Source organism: Eptesicus fuscus, chromosome 18 (genome assembly GCF_027574615.1).
Source record: "Eptesicus fuscus isolate TK198812 chromosome 18, DD_ASM_mEF_20220401, whole genome shotgun sequence".
NCBI lineage: Eukaryota > Metazoa > Chordata > Mammalia > Chiroptera > Vespertilionidae > Eptesicus > Eptesicus fuscus.
The window spans coordinates 27,352,020-27,370,447 of NC_072490.1; the positions used below are offsets into that span (position 1 = coordinate 27,352,020).

General features: G+C 37.1%; 2 protein-coding genes across 2 annotated transcripts in view; one reads left to right on the plus strand and one right to left on the minus strand.

The window, feature by feature from the left end:
• Window positions 1–18,428, plus strand: part of CDV3 (CDV3 homolog) — a 77,117-nt gene that overhangs the window by 53,505 nt on the left and 5,184 nt on the right. The window lies entirely within an intron of this gene.
• TOPBP1 (DNA topoisomerase II binding protein 1) overlaps window positions 1–18,428 on the minus strand; it is a 47,283-nt gene that overhangs the window by 18,303 nt on the left and 10,552 nt on the right. The window contains exons 8-14 of the mRNA XM_028128881.2: window positions 17,777–17,946; window positions 15,486–15,649; window positions 15,089–15,336; window positions 9,119–9,459; window positions 8,042–8,214; window positions 3,875–4,086; window positions 1,925–2,211 (exon numbers count right to left, since the gene is read on the minus strand). Coding sequence (XP_027984682.2) covers window positions 1,925–2,211; window positions 3,875–4,086; window positions 8,042–8,214; window positions 9,119–9,459; window positions 15,089–15,336; window positions 15,486–15,649; window positions 17,777–17,946 — 1,595 coding nt within the window. The remainder of the gene's footprint in view (window positions 1–1,924; window positions 2,212–3,874; window positions 4,087–8,041; window positions 8,215–9,118; window positions 9,460–15,088; window positions 15,337–15,485; window positions 15,650–17,776; window positions 17,947–18,428) is intronic.

Below are 18,428 nucleotides of genomic sequence, written 5' to 3' on the forward strand. Positions count from 1 at the left end.
CCCTCATGAGAGGAGGTGACTGCTGTCCAGAGGCTTGCTCATTCTCTTTCCCATCTTAAAGCACAGTATCCCATGTGCACTCAGAATGTATTTAACAGTGCTCAACTGATTAACCCTTTGCACTCGCTTGCTTTTTTCTCAATTCCTTTATTCTAATGCTAACCATGTCAAGTCACACTCGACATCCGAGTGCAAAAGGTTAATATTTAGATTAGCAATCTTTTGCCAGTATGACGATGCAACGACTAACCTTGTACAACACACCATTTTATACATACAAGAGTAAAAAGAACCATTTAAATAAAATGTACGTACCAACACTGACATTCTCCTGAACAAAGCATTTGAGTGTATATTTTCCAATATGCTTGACAGCACAGTGGGTGGGTTAAATATATTTGTATGTTTTAATTTCTACACTCTTATACTAAATGAGATTAAACATCTTTATGCATGTAGAATATTTCTATTTAAAATTTTTTTATAGCTATCCCTTCCTATCCTTTGCCCGTTTTTCCATTGGGATATTAGTCTTTTTTATATTCACTTACATGAAGATATTTGCATGAATTTACATATATATGTATATATATACACACATATATATATATACACTTGTTCCCAATTTGTACTTTGTCAAATTTTTGCCATGAAGAATTGTTTTTTAAACAATTACTGCACATTTATAAAATTTTCATATTTAAATGCAGATAACTGGCTCAGTGGTTTAGCATCTACCTATGAACCAGGAGGTCACGGTTCGATTCCGGGTCAGGGCACATGCCCGGGTTGCTGGCTCCATCCTCAGTGTGGGGCGTGTAAGAGGCAGCTGATCAATGATTCCCTCACATTATGTTTCTTTCTCTCACCCTCTCTCCTCCTTCCTCTCTGAGGAAGAATAAATAAATGGAGTTAACTTTCTATTACTGTCAAAATTCATTTGAATTTTTATTTTCATTTGGGGTATGTTATAGTTAGACAGGTTTTCCTCACATTGAATTATTTAAAACTCTCTCATGGTCTGTACTAGAGTTTTTATGCCTTCATATTTCGTGTTTAAGTATCTGATCCTCTGGTATTTATTCTGATGTGAGGTTATGAAGTCTCATATCCCTACTGTTTTCTTGAAATACATCATTTATTACATAATAAATTCTACCTAGGGAGTGTGATCTTGTGCATTAATTTGATAATTCATGTGACAATAACTGCTTCAATTACTTCGACTTTGTTTTAATAACTAGAACTAGTTCCTACCCTCAATTATTCTTTTCAGATTTTTAATACTACAGTAAAACTTCAATATAACGAACTAATTTGGGCGAGGGCGTGTCCATTAAAGCCGAAAGTCCGTTACATAACAAAGGAGGTTTTCCGAATGTGTATGTTAAAGAATTGACAATCTAAGGGAAAAGTGATCAGTGCCCCTGACTAAATAGCCCATTACTGCATGCTTTAAAAATTCTGTGGCTGTGGCACACCAGTTGAAAAATCACTGCTCTAAACAATGAAAGCTTTAAAAGTGTTTTGTAACTTTACAGAAACTGTTTCAGAACCACCAGCTTTCCTCTGCAAGGTATCTAAAAAAGGTCTAAATGACTGAAAATATTTCAACTATTTTCCTGCCTACTAATATTACTTCATTTACTACTCAGATTCTGTGCACTAAGAGACCTTAGAGATCATCTACATATATTCCATTATTTTACAAGTGGAAATAATGAAGCCCAAAGAGGTCCTGATTTCACACTATCTCTTTCTCTAGCTGTTATCAACCACAGGTACAAACTAGGACTCTACTCAATAATATGAACCTACTTGCCAACATCTCTGGAAAATTTACTATAAACATTAGAGGTGAGGCAGAATAAGGTGCTTAAACTATGAAACTGTCAATTCCAGGACCATTTTCTAGAAACCTTACCTTTACATCAAAGGAAGGCTTGAAGAGTTTGTCCTTGGACAGAAATTTTGATGGCGTATCCAGGTCTAACGAGGGCTCCTTCTGCAGCGGCTGTGCTGCGGGAGCGGGCAGTGGAGCCTGCCCGGTGTGCTGTGAGATCACAGCACGGAAAGCTTTACTCTGAAAGCGGTTCATATCTAACGGAGTAACAGCTGCTTTTCTGTGAGTTTCCAGGCTCATGGCAGGATGCTCCGGAGCATCTGAATTGAGATTCACCCCATTTGTTATTTTAGTTTCTAAGCTTCGCTCTGGAGATTTAAAAAGAAAAGAAGCAAATGTGAGCCACTAATGTCAACTTTTTTTCTCTAAAGAGGCACATGTGAGATTTTTATCTTACTGTTAATTTTCATGCGAATTCTCAAGTACACTTTAAATCACAAAGTTATATACCTACTTTTTAAAGAAATAGACCAGATGATGTATTAAAATATGTTGAGTTAACCCTGGCTGGTCTGGCTCAGTGGATAGAGCGTCAGCCTATTGACTGAAGGGTCCCGGGTTTGATTCCAGTCAAGGGCACTTGCCCAGGTTACAGGCTTGATCCCCAGTAAGGGGCGAGCATGAGGCAGCCGATCACTGATTCTCATCATTGATGTTTCTCTCTCCCTCTCCCTCTCTCTTCCTCTCTGAAACCAATAAAAATATATTAAAAAAGAAAAGCCCAGCTGTTTTGGCTCAGTGGATGGAGCATGGGCCTGCGGACTGAAGGGTCCCGGGGTTCAATTCTGGTCAAGGGCACATGCCCGGGTTGTGGGCTTGGTCCCCAGCAGGGGGCGTGTGGGAGGCAGCCAATCAATGATTCTCTCTATCATTGATGTTTCTATCTTTCCCTCTTCCTTCCTCTCTGAAATAAAATAAAAAGTAATCCTCTTTAAAAAAAATGTTGAGTTAGACAAGTTCATTAACTGAAATAAGGAAATCAGATTTCCCATTTCAGCCTGCTGTAACTTGAAATATTCTCAGTAAACCTCACAATTTGCCAAACTATTAAATGTCAGAGTAATCAACGGCAGAGTAAAGAAAATTCTAATTACATGTACTCAGAGTTAGCAACTAGTCAAGTTTCTGGAAAAGTCCTTAATGAAATTTTAATATGACCAAAACAATCACTTTGCCTCAAATGTAAAATTTCTAGGCTGTCTAGTAAGTAATGGCTCTGAGAGCTGTTCCCAAGCTGCTGAATTGTCCAGGGATCCTACCATCTTATAAGAGGTTGGCTACTGTGTCCTTCCACCCGCCTCCTCCTGTTTTCCAACATTTAACACATTAGATGGCTACTCCATGCCAGGCTCAATGCTAGCCGATGGAAACACAATGCCCAAGCCATGCATATTCCTTGCTTTTCAGAGCTTACAGTTGAGTAAACCAGAGCTACAAAAGGGGTAATACAGGGTGTGGTGGCAAGACAAAGGCCAGACTTGGTGAGTCAAGGAAGGCTTCCCAGAGAAAGTGACATCCAAGCTGAGAACTGAAAGATAAAGAGGAACAGGCATGAGGTGGGCTAGGGAACACACACAAAGTCCAAAGATGAGAAGACAGAACACTAATTACAGTGTGTCAGGATGAGCCACAGAAGGAACATGGAAAAGGGATCAAGGCGCACATCTTTAGACTTCAAACACTGAGCCCCTAGAACGCTCCTATATTGTTTTGCACCCTCTACTTTCAGATAGTGCCTACACTTGCTAGTACAATTACAAATTAAACATTTGTGCTATGAACACACGTTTATCTTCCCACCCAATAATGAATGCCCAAGAGTGGCTCACTGTGCCCACTGTGAAAAGTAAGCTTGGACACACTGATATCCCAGAAACCATCAAATTGTAAAATCATGGACACACTGATATCCCAGAAACCATCAAATTGTAAAATCATGTATATATAAAAGAACAAAATAAAAGCATTAACCTCCTTTAGTTGAATTTTCAATCAGAAAATGGTTCTCAGTTGCTCTCCTTCCCATTCTAGCAGACTCCAACAGCCAAGCTATCGTAACCGCCGGTAAATTCCACTTCTTGGAAGCTTCATATTTAGAACCACTTGGTTCTTTCAACACAAGATGTGTACTAGCAAACATGCCTTTCTTTGCATTGGATTTGCGAACAAAGAATTCTTGAACGCTAAAAGTTGTATTTAAAGAAAAGCAAATGGTCATATACACGATTAGCCAGAAAACTAAGAATGAAGTTTCTAACACAACAGTGTTGTCAGAGTTCTATGTATAAATACTCACTGATTAAAAGTCAGTTCTAGATCTTAAAATAAGCTAATACTCTTACTACTCTAGAATAAAAATGTATTCCTTTTTATTCTTAACTTTTTTATAAAAACGTAAGCAAATTAATTAAACTAGACTTTCAAGAAATAACCAAAAAAATTGCCTCCTTAATTAGTCATCACCCACCCACCCACCTTGTCCTTTCCCCCAAAAAAGGAGCATGAACAACTAGGAGAGCAAAGAAAAGTGTATGTGTAACACATTATATATTTTAGCCAATTACAACTGCTCAAAGCATTTTTACATATAATCTCATTTGATCCTCTCAATACTTGTGAAATACCAATTATTGTACAAAATATTGTAAAGATACAGCCTGGGAAGAGACAGAGAAATTAAGTGACTTGCTTAAAATCACAGACTAGCAAACCCAGAGCATGTGGGGGCAGAAACAGAAGTCTACCACTGAGGTGTAAACGGAATTCAGTCGTTTCTTTTATGACTTCTGGATTTAATGTTCAACTTCCCCACTTTTAAAATTTAACATTCTACAATTTTCCCTAGTATTTTCATTTTTCACATCCAACCCACTGATCTATGAAGTCTATTATCACTTTATTTTCTACAATTTCATTTTTTCAAGGAGCACTGTGCTGTTTAATGTAATTCAAATACAGAATACAGCAGAAAAGGAAACAATTTAATAAATTATAAAGGTGAAATCCCTTATGGCCACCACCAAGGTCAGAAGAAAAATCTTGCCGGCCACTTCAGAACCTTTCCAAGGTGCTGTTTCAGTTACAACCTCCCTTCGTCTCTTCTCTATAGTGGCCACTATTGGAATATTTATGGCAATCATTTCCTTACCTTTCTTTATTCTTACTACATAATGCATCCTCAAACACTACATTTAGTTCAGTTTTGTGTCTTTTAGCTTATACGTTCCTTCTTCTTCCCCCTTCCCCTTAAGATAATATTTGTTGAAGACACTGCATCATTTATAATGTAGTTATCCCTGAGTCCGGATGTTGCTGATTGCATTATTGTTAACGTTACCCTGTGTTTGCTATAAATCAGAAGCTGAAGCCAGAGGCTTCATCAGATTGAAGTTTCATCGTTTTGTAAGACTACTTCAAAGTGGTGTTGTGCTCGTTATCCGGAGAAACAATGTCTATTTTCTCTCTATTGTATTACATGATTTACTGTTGATTTTTAATGCCTAGATTATTTTATTCATAAGAAGTTACAACCCAATCATTCCTTCCTCATTTATTTGTTGGAATAACTGTATAAAAAGAAACTTGGTCTTTTCCATTATTATGGTACTCCGATACAGATGTAGGAAAGGCAGGACAAATACTTGATCCAGCCTGGTTGGTGTGGCTCAATGGTTAGTGTGTCAGCTCAAGTATCCAAGGGTTTCAGGTCTGATCCTGGGTCAAGGGCATGTACCTGGGTTTCGGGTTCACTTCCCGCCCCTGCCCCCGGGTTGGGGCGTGTGCAGGAGGCCACCAATTGATGTGTCTCTCTCACATTAATGTTTCTCTCTCTCACTCCCGCCCCCCGTTCCTTTCTACTCTTTCTGAAAAGCAATGGAAAAAATTTCCTCAGGTGAAGATTAACAAAAATATATGTATACTTGATTCTTTCCTTTTATTTACCAGCTCTCAAAATAAAGGGCTGGTTCCCTAGCATCTTTCAAACATGACCAATTAGCTTAGTTTCATGTGTTTGGATCCACTACCATTATCATCTCTAGTAATACTTAAATTTTCCTGTCTTTGGCCAGTGCAGTTCCTTTTGACACAACCTTCCCTGGTATTTGCTATCTGATCTCACAAAGTGTTCCAGACTCACTGGTACCTTTGCTGCCCCAAATCTGGAATTAATGGCTTCTTTAAGCTTTAGTGGAAAATGGTATTTTAAGATCACAATCCAGGCCCTGTAGGAGTAGCTCAGTTGGTTAGAACATCATCCTGACAACACCAAGGTTATAGGTTCAATGCCCCATGAGGGCACATACAAGAATCAACCAAGAAATGCATAAAAAAATCAACGTCTGTCTGTCTGCCTCTCTCTCCCCAACTTCCATTCTCTCTAAAAAAAAAAAGTCAAAAACATTTTTAAGATCATAATCTGGGCACTAGAGTTCCTTGTCACTACTGAGTTAATAACTATTTTCTAGGCTTATAAATGGTTCAAATTCCTCTTTGAACCACGAGTTGTTAAAAACAGTTAAAAGAATGTCCAGCTGACAACGTCTTTTCACTTTCTATTTCTACTATTCATTTCCAGTTTTTTGGAATAGGGTTTGCACTCTTTCTACTTTAGGAATTTACTGAGGTTTTCTTTGTGGCAAATTTCTTTAGGCAACATTTATGCATGTTCCATAGGCACTTGAACAGGTATGCTCACTGTTTCAGGGTACATGTCTAACTATGTTATTTAAATCTATCTTTCCTTGTTTTCTGTTTGACCTGTCATGAAGTAAAAAGATGGGAATTAAAGTCTCCTACAAGTAATGTATTTCTGTTGATTCCTCCTTAAATCTCCTGTTGTTTTTGTTTTATGAATGATAGTCATGGTCTATGTTACATATATCCTTCAGTGTGAATAGTACTCTTGATTTATAAATCCTCTTTTTCTTGTTTAATGACTTTAATTTGAATCCAAAGTTGTCTGGCATTAAAATTGTAACCCCCTTTTTTTTAATCCTCACACAAGGATGTTTTTATTGATGTTAGAGAGAGGAAGGGAAAAGAGAGGGGAAAAGATGAGAGGGAGAAGAAGAGAGGAAGAGGAAGAGAAGGAGGGAGGTGGGAAGAGAGGGAGTGATGGAGAGAAACATCAATGTGAGAAACAAACATTGACAGGGTTGCCTTCTGTTCATGCCCTGACTAGAGACTGAACATGCAAACTACGTATGTGTCCTTACCTGGAATGGAACCCGCATGTACCATTTGGTATACAGGATGATGTTCCAACCAACTGAGCCACAGGGCCAGGGCCCTCCTTTCTGTTTGCATTTACTTGACATATCTTTGACAATCTTTTTTTGTTCTTAATCCCTTTGTTTTAGGTACACTTTTTGCTTAAAAAACTTTTAAGTTTGCTTCATAATCTAAAATAACTTTATTTATTTATTTGAGTAGCCAAATTAGCTCTTTAAAAAAAAATATGTTTCTATTGATTTCATAGAGGAAGGGAGAGGGAGAGATAGAAACATCAATGATGACAGAATCATTGATTGGCTGCCTCCTACACATCTCCACTGGGGATCAGGCCCACAACCTGGGCATATGCCCTGACCAGGAATCAAACTGTGACCTCCTGGTTCATAGGTCGGTGCTCAACCACTGAGCCACACCAGACGGGCTAAATAACTATTCTTTTAACGTAAAAGTTTAGTTTATTTATAATTACTAATGTAATGGTTTTCTATTTCTTTTAAAACAACCACCACCTAATGTTCACTTAGGGTTAATTTGGATTTTGTAAGCAACTTTTAAATTCACTTTCTTTCTCCCAAAATATTAATTATGCCCACTTAACATTTGCATTTCTGGCTGAAATAATGCTTAGATAAGCAATATTCAATAAAGGCACACATATCAGCTTTAAATACTCCCTTTCCTGGTAGTAAAGCATTAATGTCTATAGTCTTAATATCTGCCAGGCATCCACCTGGTACACTCTCCCTTCTCCCTTTGAGCCATCACATAGATACACCACACAATACCCATACTAGGGTAAATATTATAAAGACACACCGCCAAATTCTAATTTGAATGCTTTCCAATAAGTCAAAACAAACAAAAGTACATCAAGACAGCAAGTACACTAAAAATATTACATACCTTGCTCCAAGGAACTTTGCTAAGAATGTCAATGAATCTTTTTCTGCTCCCACACACTGGCTGAAGGAAATAACACAATCCTCTAAAGGAGTCATTCCTGCCATTACTGAGATTGGCTTGAAGAGAGGACTTGACTTGGGATCAATTAATGTCTGATACTCTATACAAGTTACCTTTAAAAACAAGAGAAACAACATCAACCTGAAATAAGCAACCAGTGGCTAACACTGGGTCAGTTATAGTAGCAATAATTTTGGTTTAGATGAAAAGCAACTTTAACATAAACTTGTGTATGCTCATTCTCATTACATTTTAAATAACATGTAAAGAAATGTGTTAATTCATTATATTAAATACTACGTTCTGAAATATTAAGAATATTAAATTCAGTCAGGCTTATTGAAGCTATTGAATGTTGTTTCAAATTTAATTTCTTTCAATGTATTAGTTTATAATTTTTTCCCCTCTAAATTCTTGAAAAGTAAAAAAAAAAATCAATGCTGAAATTACCAGTGATAAGCCGACAAGATGGAATACCAAAGTGCATGTCAGCTGAAACCGGTTTGGCTCAGTGGATAGAGCGTCGGCCTGTGGACTGAAGGGTCCCAGGTTCGATTCTGGTCAAGGGCATGTACCTTGGTTGCGGGCACATCCCCAGTGGGAGGTGTGCAGGAGGCAGCTGATCGATGTTTCTCTCTCATCGATGTTTCTAGCTCTCTATCCCTCTCCCTTCCTCTCGGTAAAAAAAAAAATCAATAAAATATATTTAAATAACAACAACAACAAACAAAAAAAAAACAAAGTGCATGTCATGCTTTGGTTGTGAGAAAACCGGGAAAACAAATTGTATGAGATGACCTGGACTAACTCCCTAACAAGAAATGTTGCTGCTTTGGCCTCTGGGAAACAATAATCTCTACCAAGATTAGGACCCAGAAGCTTGAACATTTTCATATTTTAGCACTTCCTTTGCTAAAAGAAGACCCGTCACTCACTGCCCATACCCAAACACAAATTTACCTAAACTGAACTAAGAAATAAACGTTAACACTCTCAGCATTCATAGTATTTTCTTACCAGCCACGTATTTGTAACAACTTCTCCCACAGCTGCTTCTATTTCAGACCCCAGCAGAGGAACCACAGCATAATCGGCAACAATTCTGCTCTGAAGGGATACAGTTGTCCCAGCGTTTTCTCTTATGGCAGTTGCAATGTTAGACTCATTTTCATTATTAAAACCCAAAACAAGGAAACTCTTTTGGCTAAATAAACCTTCAGTAATTGTAGAGTCATCAGGGGGGCCATGACTGACAGAAGATTGGTTTTCTTCTTGCAGAGAAATATGAGTAGAATCATTAAAGGGCTCAACATGAGTAGTGTCATTCAAGGCCCCAACTTCAGACTTTGCAGCTTCAACTGGAAGAGAAAAAGGAATGTTTTCTAACAGACAGTTTATCTTATAGTTAAAGTTACTTTCTAGCAAGGATGTTAAAGGTAACATAGAGTCTGAGAATTGTAACTACACTTAAAAACTAAGGCTTCAATAAGTACACAGATGCATAAAGGATATGACACCAACCCATCTTCTGGGTTATCAAGAGTGTTATTAGTATTACCATGTTTCATCAGGAAGGATATCAGCAATCATGTTACCATTCTAAATACTCCTAGCTTACAAGAAACTCTAATTAGTTGAAAATTATGAAACTCTAATCACCCCAAAGTATGTCTTAGTTCCAAAACTGGTTTAGATAATTCACATTAGAGAGTATATCATTAAAGAAAAAACAGAAGTAACAGGCCTAAAATAGTCAAGTCGTTTACAAAGAAATAACTGTATAAATGTAATAATAAGAGAACTATGGTTACTTCTCTTTTACAAATTCCTAAAAAATGTTTTATATTGAAACTAGAGGCCCAATGCACGCCTCTGCCTCGCTTCCCCTCCCTCCGCCCCCCCATGGCTTCGACCGGTCTAATTAGCATATTACGCTTTTATTATTATAGAAGATTGGAGCTACTTAGCTTCTGTTTCTTAAGAGAACTGATCAAGGACCCAAGCAAATGATCTTAACTTCTTTTTAAGATCAAGTTGGCTGACAGATGGGTAGTAAAAAAGACATAGCTATATAAAAATATAAATGTCAGTAATAAACATTGTCAGATCAAGGCTAAAGGTTTAAGAGGTAAAAACTTAGTGCGTTTTTGAAAACTCTAGTGGTGCCATGTTGGAAGGTTAACATTTTACGGTAGGAATCAGCAAACTACAGCCTAGGGGCCAAAGTGGGCCTCTCACAGTCTGTGGGTTAAGAATGGTTTTTATATTTTTAAAAAATGATTGTAAAAACAGAATACGTGTTAGAGAGAATATGGCTGGCAAAGCCTAAAGTATTTACCATCTGACCTTTTACAAAAACGGTTTGCCAACCCCTGCTATATGAGATTCAAGCAAGACTGGAAGCTATTCAAGGATTCTTCGTTTATTCATTTTTACAGGCATTGTGCACAAGTGTTTTACATGCATGTAATTATGCTCATGATACTCTGGGTTTGACACTATTAGTGTATCTATACCCTTTCTCCAAGCGAAATCTCAGGCTTAAAAAGGTTATATAACTTGCCTGAAGTCATTTATTAAGTGGCAAAAATGATATAAACCAATCTCTGTGTGGCTCCGGAGTCCATAACATTATTATAATGGCATCTTCTTATTTCTATTCTCATCTCAAATAGACATTAAATTTTTCACTTTTAAACTAGTCACTGCCATCCATATGTACTAGTAAATATGTTATATATAAACATATATAGCTTATTCCTACGTAATAAAATTAGTTAAATTGCTCTTATTGGCACTCTGAAGAAGTATAGTTTTGTCTAGAGCATTTACTGACCAGGTCAGGAGACTCTTTGATCCTCAGTTACATACTATAATAAATAAAAAGGATAATAGTATATGTTTATAATTTATGGAGATATATGAGGATGAGTAACCTTAGCTGAAAATAAAGGGGACATGATAGTATAAAACATTCTGCAAAGTAGTTTTTTAATAGTTATTCTTTTTTTAAAAAAAATATGTTTTTATTGATTTTAGAGAGAGTGAAAACATCTATGAGAGAATCACTAATCGGCTGCCTCTCACATACCCCCTACTTAGGATTGAGCCCCAAGCCCAGGTATGTGCTCTGACTGGGAATCGAACTGTGACCTCCTAGTTCATAGGTAAATGCTCAACCACTGAACTACACCATCCCAGCCAGAAACCATTCTTGACCAGTTAACAAACAAACAACCATGCTCCTATCTTCCAGGACCAGCTCTCACATCAATGTTTCCCTCTCTCCCTCTCCCTTCCTTCTCTCTCTAAGAAAGCTTTCAAAGGCGGCTACAGAGACTATGAAGCTGCCTCAGGAGCCAGAGCTGTCATAGAAAAATGGGACAAAATAAAAAATAAGATGGTATAAAATAAAATATATCACAAATAACAATAAAGGTAAATCAATCAAATTTACAGTTAAAAGAAAAAGTCAGTTATACTAAATGCTGATCCACATGAGGCAGGGATTAATATCAGACAAAACTGACTAAGTTTAAAAAAACTTCAAAATACATAAAAAACTAAATTTGAAATTCTGACACATGCTAAAACAAATGAATCTTTTCTTTTTGACAAACTAATTTTAAAAATTGGTATGGAAGCAAAGGTACAAGAAGACTTGTACACTTTTGTAAAGAAAATTGGAGTCTTTTAATCTCAGATAGCCAAACATATTACAAGACTATTATAGTAAGACAGTTTATCAGTGTGGTATCTCAATGGAACAGAATGGAAAGCCTAAACAGATCCCCACTTAACAGAACCTTAAAATGACAGAGGCAGTAGTGCTAACTAGTGGAGAAATAATGGACTATTCAATAACAAGTATTAAAAACAAGTGATTATCCACATGGATAAAATACAATTTGAAAAGTTCACATCAAATACAAAAATCAACTCCACATGGAATGAAGACATGTGAAAAAGCAAAAGCTTAAGACTTCTAAGATATATATAAGGAATAACTTAACAGTGGTACTCTAAGGCTGTTCTGCCTCAAAGCAGCTCAGGGTCTCCAGAGGCGGAATGAACCAAACACCAAGTGGTGGGGAGAGGTCTGAAATACAAAAATACCTGAACTTTCTAGGGCCAGGATGTGGGCCACACAACGGCAGGGGGCACTACTAACACAGACCACCTGCAAGTCCGCCCCTTGACAGAGTAACATGGCAACTCCTCTTGGGAGGACAGTAGTCATAAGTCCCTCAATTAAAATGCCTAGTGTTTTGCCCTAGCTGGCTTGGATCAGTGGATAGGGCGTCTGCCTGAGGACTGGAGGGTCCCGGGTTCGATCCAGTAAAGGGCACATGGTCGGGCTGCAGCCTCTATCCCCAGTAGGGGGCGTGCAGGAGACAGCCAATCAATGATTCTCTCATCATTGATGTTTCTATCTCTCTCTCCCCTTCCTCTCTGAAATCAATAAAAATATTTTTTAAAAAGCCTAGTGTTCTGTTTAAGAAAACTGTAATGTGATTAAATGACAATAAAAATAAAAGCAATATAAAAAAGGAGTAACTTTATGACTCAGAGTAGGAAAACTTACATAAAATAGAAAAGCACAACCACAAAAAAATAGATTGAAAAATTCAACTACCTTAAAATATTATGGCCTAAAAAATAAAGATATTATGGCCAAATGGCACTCAAAATGACAATGAGATCTTACTTTACATCCATCAAACTGGCAGAAATGTCAAGCTTACAAGAAATACTAAATGTTGAAAGTATGTTCAACAGGAACCCTTACTATCATTCTAGTGTAAAGTGGTAAACAAAGACAAAGCCATTTGCATTATATAAATATGTATCCCATGAATCAGCCACGCCCACCCTAGAAAGATTCTTGCTCATGTGCAGAAACATGCATAAGAACAATCTCAGTAGTATTGTTTGTATTGGCAAAGAAAAGATAATAAAAATATCCATAAGTGGGAAAATGGATACATTATAGTATGCTCATATAGTAGGGTGGTATTTTCTTAATTAGTTACTTGGATCGGATGAATATCTCACATTTAGAGAAGTAGAAAGAGTACATGCCATCTATCATTTAAGCTAAAATATATACGAAATGAGCAGTGTATATATGTTGTTTACACAGGTTGTAAACTATAAAAAGATGGGGAGGAATTCACAGGCATAGAATATTTTCTTTTTTTAAAGCTAGGTAGCAGTATACAGTTACTAATCATATTATTCTTTACTAGCGTTCCTGTTGCAGGAAAAATCCTGCAATAGGGTTTCCTGCTGCACTCTACCCCACCCCGCCTGCTCTCCTCCCTTGTCCCCCGCCCCACCTTCTCCGCCAGCCCGCCTGCTCTCCTTCCTTCTCCCCCGGCCCTGCCTCCGCTCCTCCCTCCCCGCCCCCCACCCGGCTTGCTTGCTTCTCCACAGCTTTGCTCCCTTCTGCAGCTCTTGGCTTCTTTCTACACTGTCTTGATATGCAAATTAGTCACCATCTTTGTTGGGGTAATTTGCATACTCGTCCTGATTTGGCTGGTGGGCGTGGCTTGGGCATAGCGAAGGTGTGGTCAATTTGCATATTTGTCTATTATTAGGTAGGATGTCTTTTTGGATGTATTAAATCGTTTTTATTTTAAAAGGAGATATGATGCTTACTACTCTTCAGTGGCAATTTCCCTACCACACTGAGAAGAATACCCACTGAGGTGGCAGTAGTCCACAGTCTAGCACTGTGTGCACTAAAAACCACAATAACCCAGTAAGAGATATTTGTTACAAGGTTAAAACGTTATAAAATAGTCACAGGGATGTAAAGTACAACATAGGGAATATAGACAATGATATCAAAATAGCAATGTATGGTGCAGTGTGGTATCTCAATGGAACAGACTTGAAAGATTGGGGGTGACCAGCTGGCGTGGCACAGTGGTTGAGCATCAACCTATGAACTTGGAGGTCACAGTTCAATTCCCGGTCAGGGCACATGCCCGGGTTGCTGGCTCAATCCCTAGTGTGGGGCATGAAGGAGGCAGCTGATCAATGATTCTCTCTCATCATTGATGTTTCTCTCTCTTCTTCTCCCTTCCTCTCTGAAATCAATTAAAAAAAAAAAAGAAGAGATTGTGGGTATCATTAGGTAAAGTATGGTTGTCTAAACACTATGCTGTACACCTGAAACTAATACAAAATATTGAATGTAAACTATAATTAAAAAAACAAAACTTCATGTTGTTGTAAACTCACACAAACCAAGTGATGCCAAATACAAAACAGATCAAAGCGGAGCCCTCGAGTTGAAGAGAGAAAGGGGTCTGAGGGTTCTTAGCTTTGCCTGCTTAGAAAAAGTAACCAACAGGCTCTCTCCCTCTCAGGCATCCATCTTCTAAACTCTAAGGGTCCCCAGGAGGTTTGCAACCAGGGGAGCAAAGGGCAGCAGCAGCTTGTCCCAGGCTAACCCCCTGAACTCGCCTCCAAGGCCCCCTTTTCTCTGACTTTCCAGTGAACCAAACAGCCCTGCCTACGCTCTCTTGCTTCTACTTTTTTTTTTTTTTTTGGTCCACATTTAGAATTTCTGATCTATTTGGAGTTTCTCCCCCCCCCCCTTCTTTTTAAGTGTATTCATTTGACTATTTCTTAAATATATTTTTATTGATTTCAGAGAGGAAGAGAGGGAAAGAGACAGAAACATTAATGATGAGAGAAAAATCATTGATCAGCTACCTCCTGCATGCTCCCTACTGGGGGATCAAGCCCACAACCTGGGCATGTGCCCTGATCAGGAATCTAACCATGACCCCCTGGTTCATGGGTCAATACTCAACCAACTGAGTCACACTGGCCAGGCTGCTGCTACTATTCGAAGCTCTTCCTTGTTTCACTGTCCCCAGCTTTAATAAAATGTACTCTCAAAATAAAAATACTTTTAACGCTACTGCTAAAATAGTTACTAATGACTATAAACACTAATCAACTATTTCTTACCTACTGTTGCATTATTATTTACATATTGAGAGAGCAGATCTTCATCAGCTTGCTCATGCTTTTCAGCAGAAGCAAAGTCTTTCTTGGAGAAGCTGTTGTTCTTTTTTAAAAGGGCTGTTTTACTTTCAGGTTGATCTGAAACTGGAATTTCCACTGGTTTGTAATTAGCATGGATATATGTCTCTTCAGGAAGCATATAACCTTTACTAAAACACTGTAGCAACCATTTTGCTCCCACTACATGAGGCCTAAAAAATAATGCAGAGTTATATGTTAGGTTAAACTATAAAGACCATAATCCCATTTCCCTATGCAATTTCCAAAATTACATGAACATGCAATTTTAAGAAGCATTATTACAGAATAGAAATTGCTGTGAATTAAAAACTGACAAAACCTGTGGGCTGATTTATCCCAAAACTGCTTCAATTCATCATCATAATCTCCCACAATAACATGAGTTACATCTTCATTGAGCTGGTTAAAACGAACTCCACCTCCACTGTTAATAAGCCTTCTCAGTTTATCTAGTTTTCTGCCACTAAAACCACAAAGATATATCTGCAAAGAAAGAAAATATTTACTTTATGTTAATGCATGTAAGATGTTTTATTTCTCACAAGTAACACATTACAAATATATATCAAAATCTACCATGTGTAAATAAGAAAACTTGTGTATGTTTTAAGATATACCGATAGAAAAAGAGAGAGAGAAAAAGATATAATGAAGAGTGTATTCTGAAACTTTGATTTTTATCACTTCTTCATAATCCCATAGCATTATCCTTCACAGTAGACACTTGATAATTATTTTGGAGCTTTAAATAAAAGCCAGAATGAAATTATCTTCTGAATATTACTGCATAGCAATTTCTAAAACACAGCTACTTAAAAATCTTACTACTTGTAAATTTTAAAATAATTATAGAAACAAATGAGTTAAATGTCTGAATTGAGAAAACCTAGGTTGAAATTTTGGTTCAGCTGCCAATGATTACACACATGACCATGGCAAGTTACTTAGGCTCTTTAAACAAATTTCCTTACCTATAAATTGAGGGATTTTTTTTCACAGTTAATTAAATAATAAAATTTAAGTCAAGAGATGAGCACTGCTAATAGGGTGGTGAAGGCCTGGGGTGAGGGGTGGGGACGGGATAGAAGGGGCAATGGGGGGAGGGGAGAGAGAGGGGGATATATGTAATACCTTAAACCAGTGGTCGGCAAACTCATTAGTCAACAGAGCCAAATATCAACAGTACAACGATTGAAATTTCTTTTGAGAGCCAAATTTCTTAAACTTAAACTTCTTCTAACTTCATAAACTTCTTCAAAATAGACTCGCCCAGGCCGTGGTATTTTGTGGAAGAGCCACACTCAAGGGGCTAAAGAGTCGCATGTGGCTCGCGAGCCGCGGTTTGCCGACCACTGCCTTAAACAATAAAGATTTAAAAATAAAAAATTAAATTTGTGGATGAAACTTACACAAAAACTTATTTTTTTTCATGTTGCCCTAGCCAGTTTCGCTCAGTAGACAGAGCGAACTGAAGGGTCCCAGGTTCGATTCCTGTCAACATGCCTGGGTTGTGGGCTTGATCCCCAGTAGGGGGCTTGCAGGAGGCAGCCGATCAATAATTCTCTCTCATCATTGTTGTTTCTATCTCCTTCTCCCCTCCTCTCTAAAATCAATAAAAATCTATTTAAAAAAATTTTTTTTTCATGTCTATTTTACATGTGTCTTTTAAAAATTTAAGAACAAATTTATTCCTAACTGCATTTATATCCCAAACTAAATAACCTCCATTACTATATTTTAACAAAAATTAGAAATACACACTTCTATAAATAAAGAATACTTTAGTCATATCCAGAATTAGTAGAGTCTAAGATAAAAGATTATACAAGACACTTTCTGTTCTAAATTGATAAGTTTTAAAAGTAAAGAAGGTAATTTGCCCAATTTCCTTTAACAATAAAACACGGTTAAATCTTTGCTACTTTTTGAGAATAAATGCATAGCCTATTCATTCTACAAGTAGGAATATATTAAGTATTCAGTGCTACGAAATCAATAGCATATAATATTTCCATCAAGGCACTTATAAGATAGTTATTCATACCCTAAAAATACTAAACAGCCCAGAGATATTAAACAAAGCAGTGGGTGTAATGAAATACAGGCCTTGGAGTAGATGGCTGGTTACTTAAGGTCTGTGACTCCAGACAAGAATTTTAATCCTCTAAGTCTCAGCCTCAGGATAATATCCATTTTAGAGTTATTTGTGGGAATTAAATGAGATTATACACGACACAGTAATAATATGTATGAAATGATTAGCATAGTGTCTAGCATATTATAAACACTTAAAAAAATCTGTTAAGTGGTTCAAAGACTAAGAGATCTCAAAACACAGTAGATAGAAAAGCCTAATGTAGTTAGGAGGGTTCAAAGAAGAGCTGAAAACTGCCATGGACTTTGAAGGATGACAGATGAAGGAACATCCCAGGCAGAGGGACCCTGGCAGATAAAAGATGGACAATGGCCTAATAAGTGCACCTGCTTAGCCAGTGTAGAGGGTTTATGCAGAAAAGGAGCAAGCACAACTCTGAAGGGTCTTCAAAGTCAGACTAGGAAGTACTGATGTACACTGTCACTTACTGCAGTTATTACATAATAAAGACATACCCGACAACCATCTAATAAATCTTCAGGTGCTTGAAATGCACTGACATCCAGATTTTCTAGATTTTCAAGTACAGGCTCCACTTTGCTATTTAAAATGGAATTATATATCGATTCATTTATGCAGCTTGCATTGATGCTGGAAATATTGCTGACATCTGAAAGAGTACGACCTATGTATTAAACAAAGATGCAATATTTATGAAGATAAAATAACTGTGACTACATGTTTTCCTATAGATTAAGTTTTCTGATACACGCAGGGCTATTAACAACTTCCAAAGTTAAGATTCAGGTGTTTTTACTGAAATCTTGGTGGCAAAATAGGAAAAGGAAAAATAAAACTAAGGCCCATATTTTATTGAAATGAAAATATATTTAATATGTTTACTTGACAGTGACTAGCTTTTAATCAAAATCTAAAGTTGCTGGCTTTAAGGTCCAGGAAGCTAATATTAAAAAAATAGTTTATAAACATTTGCTCAATTGCCCAACATGTAACCAACAAACTAGAAATGGTTTTAAATTTTATACGAATATAGATGATCTATAACAACTGCAACAAACTAATAAAAAAAGAAAATGTACTAATAATATCTGCACATCAGTCAAGTTTTTTAAAATTAAAGTTTTGTTTTAAGTCTATCTGTTAGTA